We start from the raw sequence: 17,037 nt of genomic DNA, 5'->3' as shown, positions 1-17,037 counted from the left end.
CACTAATGGTGTCTGCCACATACATTGTTCAGAGGATGGAAAGGCAAACTGTGGAAAGTACTGGGAGTCGGAGTGGCCAGCGGTAAGGGTGGTGGCTTAGCCTCCGTGATCTTGCCTGTCCCCTGTGGGCCAGCCATAGCCTCCGGTCCCCCTCCGCCTGACCCCAGCTTATGTGGAAACAGACAGAGGCCTGGAAAGTTGAGGAGCTGCTCTGGCTTACTCAGCCAAGGTGAGATTGGGGTTTTGCAAATCTGTACCCCTCGGCCGGGCACAGTGGTTCCGGCCTGTAATCTTAGCACTGTGGGAGGACCGCAGGGCTGCTGAATTTGTATTCGTGGGTGGATCACCTGAGGTCTGGAGTTCCAGACCAGCCTGGCCAACATGGTAAAACCTTGTCTCTACTAAAAAATAAAAACAAATTAGGTGGGCGTGGTGGCTGGCACCTGTAATCCCAGCTACTTGGGAGGCTGAGGCATGAGAATGGCTATAACCCAGGAGGCGGGGGTTGTAGTGAGCTGGGATCGCACCACTGCACACCAGCCTGGGAGACAGAGTGAGACTCCATCTCAAAAAATACCAAAAAACCAAAACTGAACCCCCCCAAAGCCTCGCACAGGTCTGTCCCTCACTCACCTCACTAGGACAAGTAATGGGTCTGCAGAGGGACCCGGACAGGAGGGCAGCCAAGACCTGGTCTGCGTGTTACCTCGTCAGTCACAGGCCACATGGCCCTGAGTGGTGCATACACCCAAGTTTGAAAAATGGGATTTAGGGTGTGAAGTTACATGGGACTAGGAGTAGCAGTGCCAGCCGTGGGTAAGTGACATCGGCCACACCTGGCACACCTTTCATCTCCACTGCCTGATCTGAGCACAGACTGGGAAGATGTCTCTGGACTCTAAACTGAAGCAGCAGCCCCTTTGTTCTTTTTTATTTTCCTTTTTTTCGCCCATCAACTTGTATTTTGAGTTCGTGGTATGTGTGCACGACATGCAGGTTTGTTTCGTAAGTAAACGCGTGCCATGGTTTTGCTGCACCGATCAGCCTCTCATGCAGGTATTAAGCCCAGCATGCATGAGCTCTTCTTCCTGATGCCCTCCCTTCCCATGCCCCCAACACGCCCCAGTGTGTGTTGTCCCCCGCCCCCACAAATGATTTCTCTCAAAATTAAAAGAAAAAAAAAAGGCCGGGCACAATGGCTCACAACTGTAATCCCAGCACTTTGGGAGGCCAAGGCGAGCAGATCACCTGAGGTTGGGAGTTTGAGTCCAGCCTGACCTACATGGAGAAACCTCATCTCTACTAAAAATACAAAATCAGCCAGGTGTGGTGGCAGGCGCCTGTAATCGCAGCTACTTGGGAGACTGAGGCACGAGAATTGCTTGAACCTGGGAGGCAGAGCTTGTGGTGAGCCAAGATCGTGCCACTGTACTCCAGCCTGGGCGACAAGAGCCACACTCCATCTCCAAAAAAAAAAAAAAAAAAAAAAAAAAAACCCAACCAACCAAACAAAACAACAAAGGAAAAAAGAAAGTCAGTCCAGTTGGTGTGACTATGTAGCTCTTGTGAGCAACCTTGCAGAGGCTACAGCAGGGGCCAGGTAGGGCGTGCATCCTCACCCTGGCCTCTCTGAGCTGCGGGGGTCTTGGGGTGCTTCCAGGCCGGAGCATCCCATCCCAGGGCCTCTCACGGGGTTGCTTTTCCCTGGGAGGGTAGCGGGGTACATAGGGTGGCTCCACCTGGTGTGGGCGTTGGGGTGCTCCTAAGGACGCAGTGCCAGGGGCATGGCTGCTGCTCAGTGAGTCCTTGGCGAATCTGGACTTTCTGAAGACACGGAGCTCCTGGGAGTCGCCTTGGTGAGTCCCAACCCTGGCCTTCGGTGTGGGAAACCACTCCGGCTCTGCTGGGGTCCTTCTGGCTTTGGGCTGATAGCTGTCCAGGGAGGGCACTGGACAGAGTGATGGGCATGGTTGGCATTTGCCACCTGACACTGTTCTCCTTCCTTCCAGCTGCCCCGCCCCTATGGCCGCCCGAGAAGCTGGCTTCAGGTAGAGCTGTCTGGAGGGAGGGGTGTTTGCAGTGGTGTTTGTGGGGGCCTGGAGGCTGCTTTGAGTGCTGTGTGCTGCTGTGTGCTCTGTCCCCTACTCCCCAGCACCCCCCCATTCTTTCCTGGGAGTACTTCCTTCCCAGGCTGTGCTGACTCTACCTTCGGAGTCTTCTTGGGATCTGCCCTCTCTCTGAGCTGGCATTACTGGCAAAACTTCCAGCTTTGCAAAATAATAGCAAGAGAGTCATGAGCGACCACCTCCCCAGGGCTCCCCATCGTGCAGGCCCCTCTCACGCACCTCGCCAGGTGCCCAGGGCCCTCCCACCTCCAGAGGGTAGCAGGGCTGGTGCTCTTCCCCACTTTGAAGTAAGGCCCCTGCAGTCCGTGGAGGGCGGAGAGGCTTGCCAAGGCTACATGAGTTAGTGGTGGAGATGAGGCCAGGGCCCACATGCCCACTCAGCTGTGGCTCCCAGCGGGAAGCTGCCCACGTCCTTGAGAAGGTCTCCGGGGCTGCTGAGCCGGGTGGGTGCTGGGCTGAGGGTTCTGCATGGGTTGCACATTCCCAAGGGCCAGCAAGAGTCACCATGCCAGGCTCCCTGGACTAAGCCAGATCCCTGCTGGACAGGGCCTGGGGCAGGGGAGCCACTGGGTGAACTCAGCCCGCACCTGTGCCCAGCTCTGAGCCCCGGGAAGCCAGGCCCTTCAGGCACCAGCCACTCTTCTGCCAGCTCTCAGGACACCCACACGGTCTCATCTCTGTCCCCTTCTCCCAGTCCTGAGACTGCCCACCCCAGAATACCTGTGCTGCAGGTCTCTTCCACCCCATGCCCAAGCTGACACCAAAAGTGTCTGTAGACACTGTGAGCTGTCCTCTGGGGGCAGAGTAACCTCCATTTGAGAACCAGCGACCAACTGTGTGCCAGCCCTGGGCTTGGGTTGGGAGGTGAACCACACCTGTCCAGCCACATGGATGGTAAACCTACAGCATTCCACAGTGCCAAGTTCCGCCCCTTTCTGCAGCCGCCCGCAGGCACAACTGACTGGCATGTGGACATGAACCTCCTGCCTGCCCTCATGGGAACAACTCTGGTGCAGATCCCCGTGGGGTCAGGTTGAGGCCTGTTTTCTGTGGAGGCCGCTGCGCTGCATAGTCCTGTCCCCTGCCCTATCCTGCCCGCCCTGTCCCCTGCCCTATCGTGCCCGCCCCCATGGCACCTTTTGCTTTCCCCGCGTTCTCCCTTCGAGGATGAATGACAGCTGAGATCTCAATGGGCTTTAGTCTGGAGCAGGACGGTGGAGCCCAGGCCAGGCTGTGGTCCCAGCTGCCCCTGGAACTGCTGGGGTCCCTGGTGGGAGAATGATCTCTCCAAGTCATGCATGGGAGCCTCTGCTTCCAGATGGGTCCCCCAGCCCAGCCAGCTCAGAGTGTGCCATCTTCCAGCACTTCCTGGCTGGCAGTTGCAGCCTGACAGGGTGCTTAGGCCCTGGGTTTATTACTCAGCACCCAGACCATGGATTACGTGTCATCGACCGACCTTGGGAGCTCCCACAGTGCTTCCTCTTCATGGAGGGAGGTTGCCAGCTCTTGGGGACGGGTTGGTCACTGAGCCCTGGCCTTGCCCTTGGGTCTTACCTCTCGCCTCTGTAGCCCCTGGGATGATGGTTCATCTGTGGGAGTGGGATTGGCGGGAAATGCGAACTGTGCTCTCTCCAGCTCCCTGTCCTCCAGCCTGGCCCCAGTCCCAGCCTGGGGACTGCAGGGTGATCACGGGGCTCTGGAGACCACCTCAGCACACATTCAGGGCAGAGGCGCTGTTAGTGCCTGCAGGAGCTGCACAGGGCCTGGGTGCACGTGGCTTTTTCCTGCCCGGGTTCCCATCGCTCTGAGGGTGGACGGAGGCTCCTCCCTGCCAACGGCACCTTCCAGCTCTTCAGCTGCGGTAAAACCAGCCTCTGTGACAGACCCCCTGGAGCCCTCTTGGACCAGAAGCAGGAGGGCACCTGACCCAGGAGAGTCGGGGCTGAGGAAGGCCTGTGCTGGGCTCCTCTTCCTGAGCCCTGGCGTGACCTACATTTGGGAGGGGGGTAGGGATGTGACTGCCTTGCTGTTCGTGGTGGTTCTGGCCCTGGCTGCACCTGGCTGTCCAGTTGAGCCGAGCTGTGCTGTGCCACATGGTGCCAAGGGCCCATGCTCACCAGTCAGGCATCCTGGAGGGCGCTGAGGAAGGAAGAGCCCCGCAGGTGCCCAGTGCCCTGTTAGGTGCCCACCCATCCTGCACTGAGCACTAAGAGACTGGTCCAGAGCCATGCCAGATGGTCCCTCCAAGGAGACTCCTTCCTAGGGCATTCTGTGCCAGTCAGCCTGGGGCTCTGAGTCTGGTGGTCTGAGCGGTCACTTGCAGACTGCCCATGTGGGGACACAGGGCACCCCCTCTTTGGTGCCTGCCTCCACCCTCCCCCACCTCCAGCCCTCACTCCCCTTTTGCTGCTGCCTCCCTGAGGGGGCACAGCACTACGCCTGGCACACAGGAGCTGCTCTGTGTGTGCCTCTTGGACATATAACCCATGCAGCAGAAGGCACATTTGAGGGCTCTTTGGGAGCAGGAAGCCAGGTGAGAGCAGCTCCCTAGAGCAGAGCCCTGAACAGGGCTTCCTACCCGCAGTGCCCCACGCTTCCCTCCCAAACGAGCAGCCTCAGGTGGGCAGGCAGGGGCGGGCTCTGTCGTCATCCTCTTCTGTTCAGCACCCCCCTGACAGTGCATCCTAGGGGTGACCCCACATAGTCCTGCAGCTTTGCAGGCAGGAATTCCTGGGGAGTCAGGAAGGTGAAGGACTGGGTGCGCCTGCTGTGGAGGAGGCTGGGGGCATCACAGAGGCCCGGAGAGGGTGGCAGGACACCTGGCGTTTCCCCAGTGAGTCCCCACCGGGCCCCGAGTGGGACAGGGTTGCAGTGAAGGCCCCAGATACAGGCTGGGGGTGGCCTGAACCCCGGGCCCCAGTGGAAACGGGGTCCCTGTGACCTGGGTCTCTTCCTCCCTGGTCCAGGACACTTGTGCTGCCCTCTGGAAGCCCTAGAAGTGGGTGACGGGGATTGGTCCAGGCCGGGGTGGAAGGGGCCATGCTGAGTGTTTGCACAGCTGGGCCCTGCCATGTTAGGATCTGGGAAATCTTGTTCCAGCTCTAAGTGGGCAGCTCTTCATATTAAGATCCCTTCTCCCTGGGTCCTGAGGGAGACTCTGGGCAGGCGGGTGTTTCTGGGGAGCGGCAGCAGACCCTTCCCTCCCCGCTCCCACCCGCCCAAAAGGGCCAGCGCCTTCCTTAGCTGTGAGCTCTTCTCTGTGGGCAGACCAAGCCCAGCAGGTGATTTCAGCTCCTGCTTCTGCTCCTCGGTGAAATCCTAGGGAGTCTCATTCTGCAAAGGGAGCGACGTGGCTCATAGAAGGATTTTTAATTTGGATTTAAGTGCAATAATGGTTACTCATTTGATGCGTCATTGGTCACATTGCCCCTTAATGAGAGATTGTGCGTTTTTCCTGCCTGGCTTTGTGGCTTACTAATAAAGTTCTATGGACATGCAAATGTTTATAGAGGCTCACCGAAGGCAAGGGTGGGAATTGCGAATTGCGTGCAGCTAATTAAAACCCTCCCTCATGCCCACGCACACACGCCTCCTCCCAGGGAAATTGTCTGGGGGAGGGGAGGGGATGGCAGCACAAACCCACGTTTTCAGTTTTCAGTAACAGCACGTAGGAGCCCATTGGTTGAGGGCCAGAGAGGATGTGGAGGAAGGGACGCCTGAGTCCAAACAGAATCTGGATGCTGGGCAGGGCAGGACAGGGCCAGCTGGAGGGCAGGGCAGTGGTTCCAATCCTAGGTGTTCCCTTCCTGGCTCCATGGCCCAGAGGAGTCACTGTGTGTGTGTGTGTTTATGCACACATTCAGAGTGTGTGCCTGCTTAGAATGGATTCTCCATTGGAGAGGATTTTGTAACTCTCTTACAAGAAAATCAAGTGGTTAGGAATTTTTGCCCTTAAGTGGAGCTAGGGTACTTCCCTCAGGAGAGGTGACCCAGGGAAGCATGGGTGGCTCTAGTGGGGACGGGACACTCATGTTGGGGGATGGCGAGTGAGTGCTGGACCTCTTCCTCTTTTTGGTACCTGGTGGGTGGGTGTGGGGCTTTCCTTGATCTGACCCCCAGCTGGGGCCTTTGAGTGCCTCTGGTTAACCTAGGCAGGGTCAGCCAGGACTAATGCGGAGGTCAGGGGTGTGGCAGTCCCATTTGATGGTTCAGGGCTGTGCCCAAGGCCCCCTTTGTGCTGAGACCCCTTTTCGATGCTCGCCAGGGGCATCTAAAACCCAGCACACTTCGGGGGCCTGCAGGAAGATTGGTTCCTGCTTCCCTCTCCCCTGTGCCCTCCCTGACCTAAGACCACAACCAGGTCCTCCCGGGGACCCAGGAAGCAGCCCCAGCCTCCAGTGCCCGACTACCCTGGCTGACAGGTGTCTGGAGGGTGATGTCGATTTAATGAGGGAGAGACTGGCCGGATCCCTGCTCTCCTGCCTTAGCTCTGCAGACCTCCGTGGGAGCTGGTAATAGAGCATTCGCTCCCCTCCTCACGCCCCACCCCCTGCAGGACATGGCTGTTTGCTGGCCCTTGAGCCAAGCTCTTGAGACCTCCCAGCCCGGGTGGGGGGCCTGGCCAGGGCTCTGATGGGGCTGGGGGAACACAGAGCTGGCCTTAGTGAGACTGGGGCTTGTGAGAAGTGCAGGGCCAGGTCCAGCTTTTGAGGGAGGCAAGCAGGATATGTCGGGGGGTCTTTCATGGCCAGACCGGGGGCCGGTGAGTGGAACTGGGACCCAGACATGGCTGCAGCCTGTCCCACCCTCCCTGCCTCCGCCCCAGCCCAGCCCCATCCTGGGCCTCCTCTGCCCCCAAACTTTGTTTGGGTAACTCTACAGCCTGCTGATTTATGGGACATTCCGCTGGTTTTATCTGCGCAGCCCTTTTCTCTCCTTTGAAAAAGAAAAGGCTGTTTGGGCCAGAAACACCCAAAACCCCTTTGTGGTACAGAAAGAAAGGCCTTCTGCTGGGCTAGGCCAGGGGAGGGTCACTGCGGGACTGACCTTCACACACTGAGAAGTTTCATGGGACCTGTTCATCCTGGCTCCTGGTCCCAGCTCCCAGCCCCAGCTCCTGGGGGTTGGGGGTATTTGCTTTGCTCTTGAGCCAAGGGCTGAGGCCAATCCTCCCTCCCTCTCTCCCTCCCTCCTGTGTGCAGGGCAGTAGTTTACAACCCCAGCTTGCATGAGTTTTTAGGGATTCAGAGGCCACATCCAGGACCTGCTTCAGGAGCTCCCTGTCCAAGGCAGAGGCAGCCTGGGCAGAGCCTCCCTAGAGAGTCCCGAGCCATGGGAGGTGGGAGGCCTTGCCTGTGGATGTGGCCCTGGGTGCTGCAGGTGGCTGGCCCAGGCCTGTGAACAGTGCCATCTATGCGGGGACCCAAGGGCAGGATGTCAGAGTGGAGGAGCCAGGGTGGGCCTAGCGGTGGGAGAGTGCTATCCTGACTTGCTCTCACTGGCTCTCCTTCATTCATTCATTCTGTTTATTCAGCTGTCCAACACATGTTTATGAAGTCACATTGGAGAGTGAATTGCTGAGATTTGAGCTGGGGAGAGCGAAGATCTATTGATTCTGGCTGGGGGGAAGAATCAGGGGAGTGGAGGGGAGGGTAGAGGGGTCCTCTGAGGCTGTGCCTTTGAGCAGACCCTGCTGGCATAAGGAGCCGTGCCCAGGGCCCTTGGCCAACTCAGCCTGGCCCTCCCTCTAACCCCTTTTCCTCTCTCCCCTGCAGCAGGCCGGCTCTGGAGAGTTCCGCACGCTGCGGAAAGGCTTCTCGCCCTACCACTCGGAGTCCCAGCTCGCGTCCCTGCCACCCTCCTACCAGGACTCCCTGCAGAATGTGAGTGTGTGCTCCAAAGAAGCCCTTGTGTTCCTGATGAGGGGCTGAGGCTCAGGCGGGCCAGTGACCTGCCTGGGGGCATGAGGATCTGGGTGCCTGACTTCAGCCCCGGTCTGAGGCCCTGTGTCCCTGCGTCCTGCTCAGCGTGGCAGTTAAGAGGTGGAGGCCCAAGTAGGGTGACTGCAGGAGGTTCGGGGCAGTGTCCAGAGGCCACATGCGCAAGGCTGCCCGTGCCCAGCCACTGCCCCTCTGAGCAGCTCATTAGTCTATGCCACTCCCTGGCTACAGCGGGGAGACGGTGCCCAGCCAGCCCTGGAGCTTGGGGCTCAGGTTTGTGGATTCTGCCACGAAATAACCAATAACCTGGCTGACCTGCCCGGGAGGGAATGGGACAGGCGACATGGAGCCAGCTCCCGGGAAGTGGACCCTAGCTTGGGGCTGCGCCCCGTGGATGGATGTGATGGCAGTGGGAGGGAAGCAGTGGGAGTCCAGGTCCACTTGCTCTGCCCGCATGAGGGCCTCACCTTGTTGTGGGGCTTCCGCCTGGGGGAGCCCTGGCGGGCGAGTCGCTACTGCTCAGAAAGCGCTGGCTGTCCTTGCGGCACCTGCAGAGCCGTGTGGAGGTGCTTCTTGGGCAGCGTGTGCACCCATAGCAGCTGTACCCCTTCCTCCTCTCTCCCCTTCACCCCTCGCCCGCAAGGCTGACCTCAGCCCCCCTGCAGAGCTGGCTGGACCTCAGTGCTGGCTGCTGGCTCTGCGATCTCTCTCTGCAGCTCTTCCACTTCCTCCAGGAGTGCAGCTGCTGAGCCTGTGCAGGCAGCAAAGCCTGCCGATGGCCGATATTCCAAGTATTTATCCAGGAGTCCTGTGGCTGAATGAGGCTAATGCTTCAGAATGAAGAGCTCTGAAAAGCCAAGTGATGCCCCCACGGGGCTGGCTCCTTAGCCTTCATACCCCGGGCCTCGAATGCATTCAGCTTGTGGCTGGGAGTTAGAGCAGCTCTCAGTGACTCGGTGCTGTGACCCGCAGTCCTCCCCTCTGTGCGGCCTGCAGGTTGGGAAGTTCTGTGCAAGCACAGCTGTCATGTGCACTGGGCCTGCCAGACACTGTCGCCCTGCAGGCCTCGGAGAGCACACCCTGTGCATGGGCCCAGCCTCAGGGCCTCACAGTACTGATAATATGCCGTCAGAGTTCCAGAGTATTCGGGGAGGCTTCCTGGAGGAGGCAGCCTTGGGAGGGGCTTCATGCCCCTTACCTCCTTTTTTCCTCTAGATGGCCCTGTGCATGAGGGGCTGTCCCTCACTTTGGAGAGGAGGAATTGAGGCCCATAGGGGTGGGGTAGATGGTCAGCCCCTCTGGTGAGTGTGTATTAGTGCCTGTGCGTGCCTAGAGGTCAGGGCCCAACATGGGGCCGTGCAGGGGTCTCTGCTCCATGAGGCTGGGAGGCCGGGTTATAAACTGAGGTGCAGGGGGCAGGATCGGGGTTGATTGGTGGGAAGGCCCCCAAGAGTGATTATTGAAGGTCAAGGTGCCTCGTGGGAGGGGCTGCCACGAAAGCTGCAGAAGCAGCTGCCTTGGAGGGGACAGTGCTAGCGGCCCAGGGGCCGGGCCTCGTGCAGTGCTCACAGGGCACTGGGCCCTTGTGGGCCTTGGAGAGCCCACGTCGGTCACTCGGACCCCCGGGGAGAGTGAGGGGATTGGCCGGGGAGGGCCCTCTCTGGGTTCAGACACTGCCTGGGACTTGGGCCCTTCCAGACCCGGGCAGGTCTCCTTTAAGGCTCCCTGTGGCTCATGGGCATTGTGAGGGCATGCCAAAAAGGGTCCCTGGCTAAAGCAGGTGACTCTGTGGGGTGGGTACCCCCTCCCTGCCCACTGCTACCCTTACCCTCCTACCGCTGGCTGTCAGGGCAGGTGCCCAGGCTGGCCCCCAGTGGAGGCTGGGAGGTGGGAGGACATTCACAATAGAACATTTTCATCACCCCTGTACCCATTGGCAGTCACGCCCATCCCTCTTCCTCCCAGCCACTGGTTGGTTGGTGCTTTCTGTCTCCACGGATTTGCCTATCCTGGTTATTTCATATAAATGGAGTCGCATGACGTGTGGCCTTTCGTGTCTGGCTTCTTTCACTCCGGATCTTGTTCTCAGGGTCCAGCCACAGGTACCCTGCCTTGGTCTCATTGCATTTCACGGCTGTTCGCTCTGTTCACACTGTTTGCTCGTATGGATAGAGCACTTCCTTCATTCCTTGCTGCACATTTGAATTGTTTTCATGTTGGGCTCGCATGAATGGTGTTCTGAGCATTTGGGGACAGGTATTTTATGGATGTATATTTTCAGTTCTCTCTGGTGCACGCTGGTATCCTCATTTTGGGCACCAGCTCGGGAGTCCCACAGACTTGAGTTCAAGGCCCAGCCCCATTGTTTATAAGCTGTTTGGTCTTGGGCAAGCCATTCTCTTAGCCTCACTCTCTTCATCTGTAAAGTGGGCACCTAGGCCAGGCACAGTGGCTCACACCTCTAATCCCATCACTTTGGGAAACCAAGGTAGGAGGATTGCTTGAGTCCAGGAGTTCAAGACCAGCCTGATGAAACCCCGTTTCTACAAAAAATACAAAAATTAGCTGGGCATGGTGGTGTGCACCTGTGGTCCCAGCTGCTCTGGAGGCTGAGGTGGGAAGATTGCCTGAGACTGGGAGGTCGAGGCTGCAGTGAGCTGAGATTGTGCCACTGCACTTCAGCCTGGGTGATAGAGTGAGATTCTGTCTCAAAAAAAAAAAAAAAAAAAAAAGAAAAAGGGCATGTTTGGATGTGTAGAAAGATGGCGCCCGCCTGGAGCAGTGTAGCAAGCACTCGGTGGGCACTGCCACCCTAAGTGGGCACCTAGTCAGTGGGAGGTGTGTGTGGCCCGAGGGGGCTGACTTCCAGTGCAGAAGGGGCCCCTGCACCCCGGGAAGGCCCTGGAGGTAACACTGGGACTTTGTCTACTTCAGCTGTCACTTTCACCATCCCAGGCCCACGCCCTTGCTGGCACCCACCACTGCCCAGTGAGGCAGGCAGGAGAGGGGCAGCTTGTACTGCCCCACCCCCACACTCCTGGCTTCCCTCCTGCCTGTGCTGCAGAAATCCCAGCCTCCTGGAGCTGGGGGCTGTAACGGGACAGGCAGCCCAGGGGCCTGATGCAGATGGGGTCATAAGGCCAGAGGTGCCAGGGGCCGGCTGGCACATGGACTGTGTTCTGTAGGGGAAGGTGCAGGCAGGTGCGGGTGCCTGGGTTTCTCAGGGCCGTGTATGTGTGTGACTGGCGCCCCCTGCTGGCCAGCATGGGGAGTGCCACCTTCTATGTCAGGTTGGGGCACCACCCCCTTGCACTGCCCCAGTGGGAACCCCGGCATCCCTGTTGGGTCCCCACACCACAGAGACCTGACAGCCTGGGCTGGAGTTAGGGGTCTGCACACAACCTGGGGCAGAGAACCCCTTCTGTTGTCCAGACAAGGAAACTGAGTCTCAGCATGGGCTGGGCCCAACTCCGTGATGCTTTCCTAGACTCCAGTGCTCTGGGGAGGCCTCCGGAGGTGGCAGCTCCCAGGCCCCCGAGCCTCAGGGGTGGGGCCTGGTGTCCGACTGGAGGCAGGAGCAGGTCAGCCTGCAGAGCCCTGGGAGCAGGTCCTGGCCAAGGTGGGCGGGGAAGGCCCCAGGGGTCAGCTGCCAGGCTGGCAGGAGGTTCCCAGCCCTGCAGTGTTAGGTGGCCCCTGATCCAGGCCTGGGCAGGCGGGATTCCAGCCCAGCTCCCTGAGCCTTCGAGGCTGTTGGGAGGTGTCATCCAGGCCCCATTTACAGAGAGGGTAGCAGACTCAGCTGCCAGGGTTGGCCCAAGGATTGCCAGAGTGGGGAGCCCTGAAGACTAATGCAAAGCCCGCTTCCTGTTCCCTTCCTGCCCACAGGGCACCGCTGGGGGTTTTCTATCTGGCTTTGGGCACTTGTAAGTTCCCCGTAAGCCTGTCCCAGCATCTGGCAACCTCCTAGTTCCTGTTGGCCCCCCGTGGTCCCCACTGCAGCCGGAAGCAGAAGCCCTGCGCTTGGCTTCCCAGCCACATGGACCCTTGCAGGCAGGAAGCTGAGGGTGGGATCGCCTGCTCCTGGGTAGACAGACATTGTCTGACAGAGGCTGGGTCCCCTCCCCAAGGCCTAATGTGGGAGCCGGGCACCTGGCAGCCAATTCATCCCACAGGGCTGGGAGGTAGCAGCAGGAGACAGGGCCCTGGGGTGCTCAGAGTGGAGCTGGCCTTGCCCACAGCGGCACCAGGGTGGGAAGGGGAAGGGACTTTGGATTCAGGTGCCATGGTTGAGTCCAAACCTTCCTGGTCTTGCTGCGATTAGGGTTACTTGCCCTCCCTGGGCTGAACTTGGTCTTATCTGTGGGAGGCTGTAGGGGAGCCCAAGAGGTGTGGGTGGACCCCAGACCACCCCTTTTGCCTCTGTACTGTCGGACCATTTGATCTGCAAAGACCTGGTGGCAGGACTGGCAGGTGGGGCTGTGGGCTCCTTGGGGCTCTGTGCTCACACCCGCCTCCTCTGCCTCACTCCGTCCCCTTTTCCTTCCGCCTGGGCCCTGGCCCCTGAGAATCAGTGCCTTCTTGAGCCACTGGTCATGCCTGTGGTCACCACGTGGGAGCCGGCCAGGGTGAGCTGAGTTGTGATTCCCTCCCCCAGGGCCCAGCCTGCCCTGTACCTGAGCTGCCCTCACCCTCCTCTGCCAGCTACAGCCCTGCAGGACAGAAGCCGGAGGCTGTCGTGCACGCCATGAAGGTGAGGGCGACGACCCGCTCACTCAGGAGCCCCGGATTCTGGGTGTGCCATGGGACTGTGGGACCTTTGTACCTGGGGGCATCCATGTGGCAGGGGTGGGGGCTTTCATCTGTGTATGGGTGGCTGGGTGACCATGGCTGCCTGGAGCACTGTGAGGGCAGAACTGAGGTGGCAGTCATAAGTGTTACCTGTCTGCCACCCCTGAGCCACTGCAGCTAGCAAGACTGAGGCCTGGGGTTGGGAGGGCAGGCGCCCCACTAAGCCAGAGTTAGGGGCAGGAGTGGGGCTGGAACCAAGCTCAGGTCTCCCAGGCCCCGGTGAGCGGGTCCGATGGGCTCCGGTTTCTCCAGGCTGTGTACACCTGAGCACAGTCCCCATTCTCGGGCCCCAAGACATCTCATGTGTGCACAGACATGCGCACACATACTCCCACCCCCTCACGTTGTCTCCAGCGGGCCCTGGGTTGGAGTGAGTCCACCTGTCTGAGGGTTGTCCCTGCCCTGCCTGTCTCCCTCCCCGCAGGTGGCCCAGCCACGAGCTGCTTCCCTTGGGCATCCACACGTCAGCAGGCTGAGGAGGTGACCTGCCCCTCAGTGTTTTCCATGCTTGTCTCCAGGGTCCCCGCAGCTCAGGGTCCTTAGCTTTGGTTTGCAGCGGGGAGGCTGAGGCTCAGGGACCAGGCGGCTTGCCCAAAGTCTGCCGGCGGCCTCTGACCCTGAGGCCTATTTCCTTCAGGTCCTGGAGGTGCATGAGAACCTGGACCGGCAGCTCCAGGACAGCTGCGAGGAGGACCTGAGTGAGAAAGAGAAGGCCATCGTTCGCGAGATGTGCAACGTGAGGCTTCCGGGGGGGGGGGCGAGGCCTGGCACTGGGAGGGCGCCCAGGGCCACCCAGCATGGCCACACCCTTCCCTGAGTGGGACTCTGCTTCTCGAATGCTCGGCCACAGCGGGATGGCTTTGGAGGCACTGCGAGCCCCAGCCAGTCGTCACCTCGCTGCCCCCGCCCCTCCCAGAGGGCCCCTAGTCTGCAGATCTGCCCTCCCCAGGAGCACCATGCCCGGGGTTTGGGTTAGAGCCGGAGCCCCCTACTCCCTGGGACTGGTCTTGTTTGCCCCGGATGTTCCTGGGTGTCTGGCCCCTGGGCCTCCCAGCTTGCCGGTGCTGCCTGTGGCTGCCAGCTGGGCAGGTGGTGCTCAGAGCAGGAGGTCCAGGTGGAACCCTCCGGCCTGCCAGGCTGGGGCTACCCAGGAGAGCCCAGTGCCCCACCCAGCTGGGCACCATCGGTGGTCTCCTTGGGTGCTGGCAGGAGCCGTCGGGGAAGGGGCCGTCGGGGAAGGGGTTTCATGGGGTCTGAGCCCAGGGCTTATGGGGGTGGGACGGGAGCTCTGACCTGTGCAGCCCTCCCCGCATCACCTGGTGGGGCCCGTGGACCCGCTGGACAGTTGCAAGGCCTGATAGTGAGGGTGGCGTGCAAAAACCTGGCGTGGGTGTCTCTGGGTCTGCAGTGGCCTCCGTGTCCCTCCTGGCCCCATGGCTCTGAGGACGTGGCAGTTCTGCAGTGATGAGGCGGCAGGTGTGCACAGCTGGGGCGTGGACGTGGGCGAGCCCCTCACATCCTGCTCCCCTCCACAGGTCGTCTGGAGAAAGCTGGGAGACGCGGCCAGCTCCAAGCCCTCCATACGGCAGCACCTGTCTGGGAACCAGTTCAAGGGGCCTTTGTAGGGCCACTCTTGTGTGGACGTGGACTGGCCCCACTGGGGGTCCCCAGGGGGAGTCTCTGGCCCCAGCTACTGCAGGACCTCCGGCCGAGCCCGTCTTCTTTCTCTGTGGTGAATTGTACATAGGACGCTGCCCACCCTGGCCCAGGCTGCCATCTCCACCTCACACACCAGCAACCTGGGAAGACGAGACGCTGCGACCGGAGCTACAGCAGATCGGCCTGGATGCCTCGCTCCCTCCGGGCCCCGGGCCCTGGGCTCCATGAGCAAGAGGCCGCAGGCTGCCTCTGAGATCCAGCTCAGGGGCCGTCCAGGCTCCTGTGTCCCGCCTGGGATGGAGGGGCCACTCATCAAACCCTCTTCTCCTGGCTGCCACCCCCACTGGACGGAGACCACCACTACCTGGGTCTTGCTGCAGGTGGCAGCACTTCTCGCCCACCTGCCGTGGCCTGGCCCCAGGCCCACCCAGCACTGAGTCCCCGGCACCGTGGACAAGGGTGCTCACTGTGTCCGTGGCTGGCTGGAGGCTGCCCTGGGCCCTTTCTGTGACCCTCAGCCCTGGAGCTCAGGGTCCCCTCACACCTGGAGATCCATCCCCAGCTACCCCGTGCCAGCTGCTCCTTGCTTTTGGCGGTCACCCCCCTCCCCCAACACAGTCTCTGCAGTGTCTTCCGCCACCCTGTCCCCCAACACACACAGTCTCTGCGGTGTCCCCCATCACCCTGTCCAGGCCGCCCCCTTTTTGGGTTCCTCCTGCCCCATGCCTGAGGCATGCCCCTTTCTGTGGTTTACATGACGAAGGGCCTGGGGGGAGCTTCCGGGCTGAGCCACATGGGATTCTCCTGGTGGGCAGTGCTAGGCCTCAGCTGGGGCTCTGGTTGGCTGTGGCCTCCCCCAGGGACTGGCTGCACCCTGGGTCCCTGTGGACAGAGCCGTCTGGGTTGCAGATGAGAGTTCTGCTCTTTTTGGGAAGGAGGCCTGGTCTGGTCCTGGCTTTAGTTTGCGGTGTGACCTTTAGCAGTTCACGCAGCCTCTCTGGGCCCCTGGTGGAAACAGGTCTCTGAGGTTCTTTTCAGCCTTGCTTATGGCTCCAGGCCATCCAGTGACACAGGGCAGGGGTCCTCACTGGGGGCATGTGAGCCGCTGGCCCACCTGCTGGGGAGGCCAAGGGCGGGCCGGGTGGAGCCGTCCTCGCTGCGGGCGCACAGTTGCGTCCCCGCTCTGAGCCCGTGTCCTCAGCTGTTAAATGGGCAGCATAAGGCCCTCCTCACAGGATTCTGGGGATCAAGTGAGCTCTTCCTGTAAATGACCATGTATAAACTGTCAAGTGCAATAGAAAATTTTGCGTGAGGAAAATAAGGCCTAGTGGGGTAAGTGATGTGTGGCACATGACAGGTGAGATCCTAGAGCTGCAGCGGGGACAGGCCACTCCCCACCTCCGCATGCTGCTGTGAGCAGCCCTGGCTCGAGTCCAGGACCTCACCAGGTCCTCGTCAGACTCCCTTGCTCTTCCAGGGGTGCTCAGAGCCCGACCTGAAGAGCCCAAAGAGGCTGTCTTCCTACCCAGCTGGTCTCCCGCAGGCCTGAGGCTGGGGATGCAGGCAGGAGGGAGGTGGCTACCCTGTCCCTCTCCCTAGCCGGCGGCTCCATTCTGAGCAGTTCTCGCTGCCCATTTGCTCTCAGGGGAAAGCTCACACCCCCCCATCTTAGCCCGGGGCGGGGGGCAGTGAGTGGGCGCTGGTGATGGGATGGTATGGCGCTCCTGATGTGGCTGTCACCAGGAGGCTCTTTGGGAAGGAGGGTGCCCCGGTCAGGTGGTGCTCTCCTGGTCACCAGGGGTGTACATGTGAAGTTGGGTGAACACCTGCTGGTCATTGTACCCAGTGATTCTTGCCCACGTGGACAGCTGGGCAGAGGCCCTTCTGGGTCTTGGCGTCTAATGAAGAGCAGAGCAGCCCAAGGAGTGTGGGTCAATTATGAGTGGGAGCCAAGTCTGGGAACCCATGTGCGTCATGTTTGGGTCAGGTTGGCTTGGCCACCACTGAAATAAGCAATAAGTATGGGCTCCTGGTACCTGTGGATGTCCTGCAAACAGGTCCAGAGAACAGCCTTGAAGCCACCTTTCCCCTCAAGGGGACGGACCCTGTCCTTAATGCTGCAGTGGCGTCCAGGGATCAGTGGAATGTTGCTTTGAGAACCCTCCTGCCTGTTACGGAGACAGCACAAAGCTGGTGCCCCCTGAGCCAACATGGCACTGGGATGGCTTTTCAGGACAGAACTCTGTCAGTGACAGTCACATCTCAAATTAATAGCTGATTTTAAAGGCCAGCAGTAGTGATGCCATATGCCTGAGGACAGGTGGCAGTTGCAGAGCACCGTGGGCTGTAGAGAGTCAGATGGGGCCTCCCACGGGGGAACCCTGGGGACACTGCAGCTCAGGGTGACTCCTAGCTCTGAAAGCCCCCAGTGGGGGTGCCCTTTCAGATGCCCCCTCCCCATTTCA

At 60.2% G+C, this 17,037-nt stretch overlaps 1 protein-coding gene across 2 annotated transcripts in view; it reads left to right on the top strand.

The window, feature by feature from the left end:
• Nucleotides 1-14,538, top strand: part of CCDC85C (coiled-coil domain containing 85C) — an 85,527-nt gene extending 70,989 nt beyond the window's left edge. Inside the window, exons 3-7 of one of the 2 annotated variants that reach the window (XM_010339639.3) lie at nucleotides 2,010-2,048; nucleotides 7,901-8,008; nucleotides 12,720-12,815; nucleotides 13,551-13,649; nucleotides 14,449-14,538. In XM_010339639.3, the coding sequence (XP_010337941.2) occupies nucleotides 2,010-2,048; nucleotides 7,901-8,008; nucleotides 12,720-12,815; nucleotides 13,551-13,649; nucleotides 14,449-14,538 (432 nt within the window). The remainder of the gene's footprint in view (nucleotides 1-2,009; nucleotides 2,049-7,900; nucleotides 8,009-12,719; nucleotides 12,816-13,550; nucleotides 13,650-14,448) is intronic. The other variant, XM_039469153.2, reaches the window with a different exon arrangement.
• Nucleotides 14,539-17,037: the final 2,499 nt, after the last annotated feature.

The sequence above is a fragment of the Saimiri boliviensis genome, chromosome 2, assembly GCF_048565385.1.
Source record: "Saimiri boliviensis isolate mSaiBol1 chromosome 2, mSaiBol1.pri, whole genome shotgun sequence".
Taxonomy (NCBI): domain Eukaryota; kingdom Metazoa; phylum Chordata; class Mammalia; order Primates; family Cebidae; genus Saimiri; species Saimiri boliviensis.
This window is presented reverse-complemented; position numbering and strand designations above follow the sequence as displayed.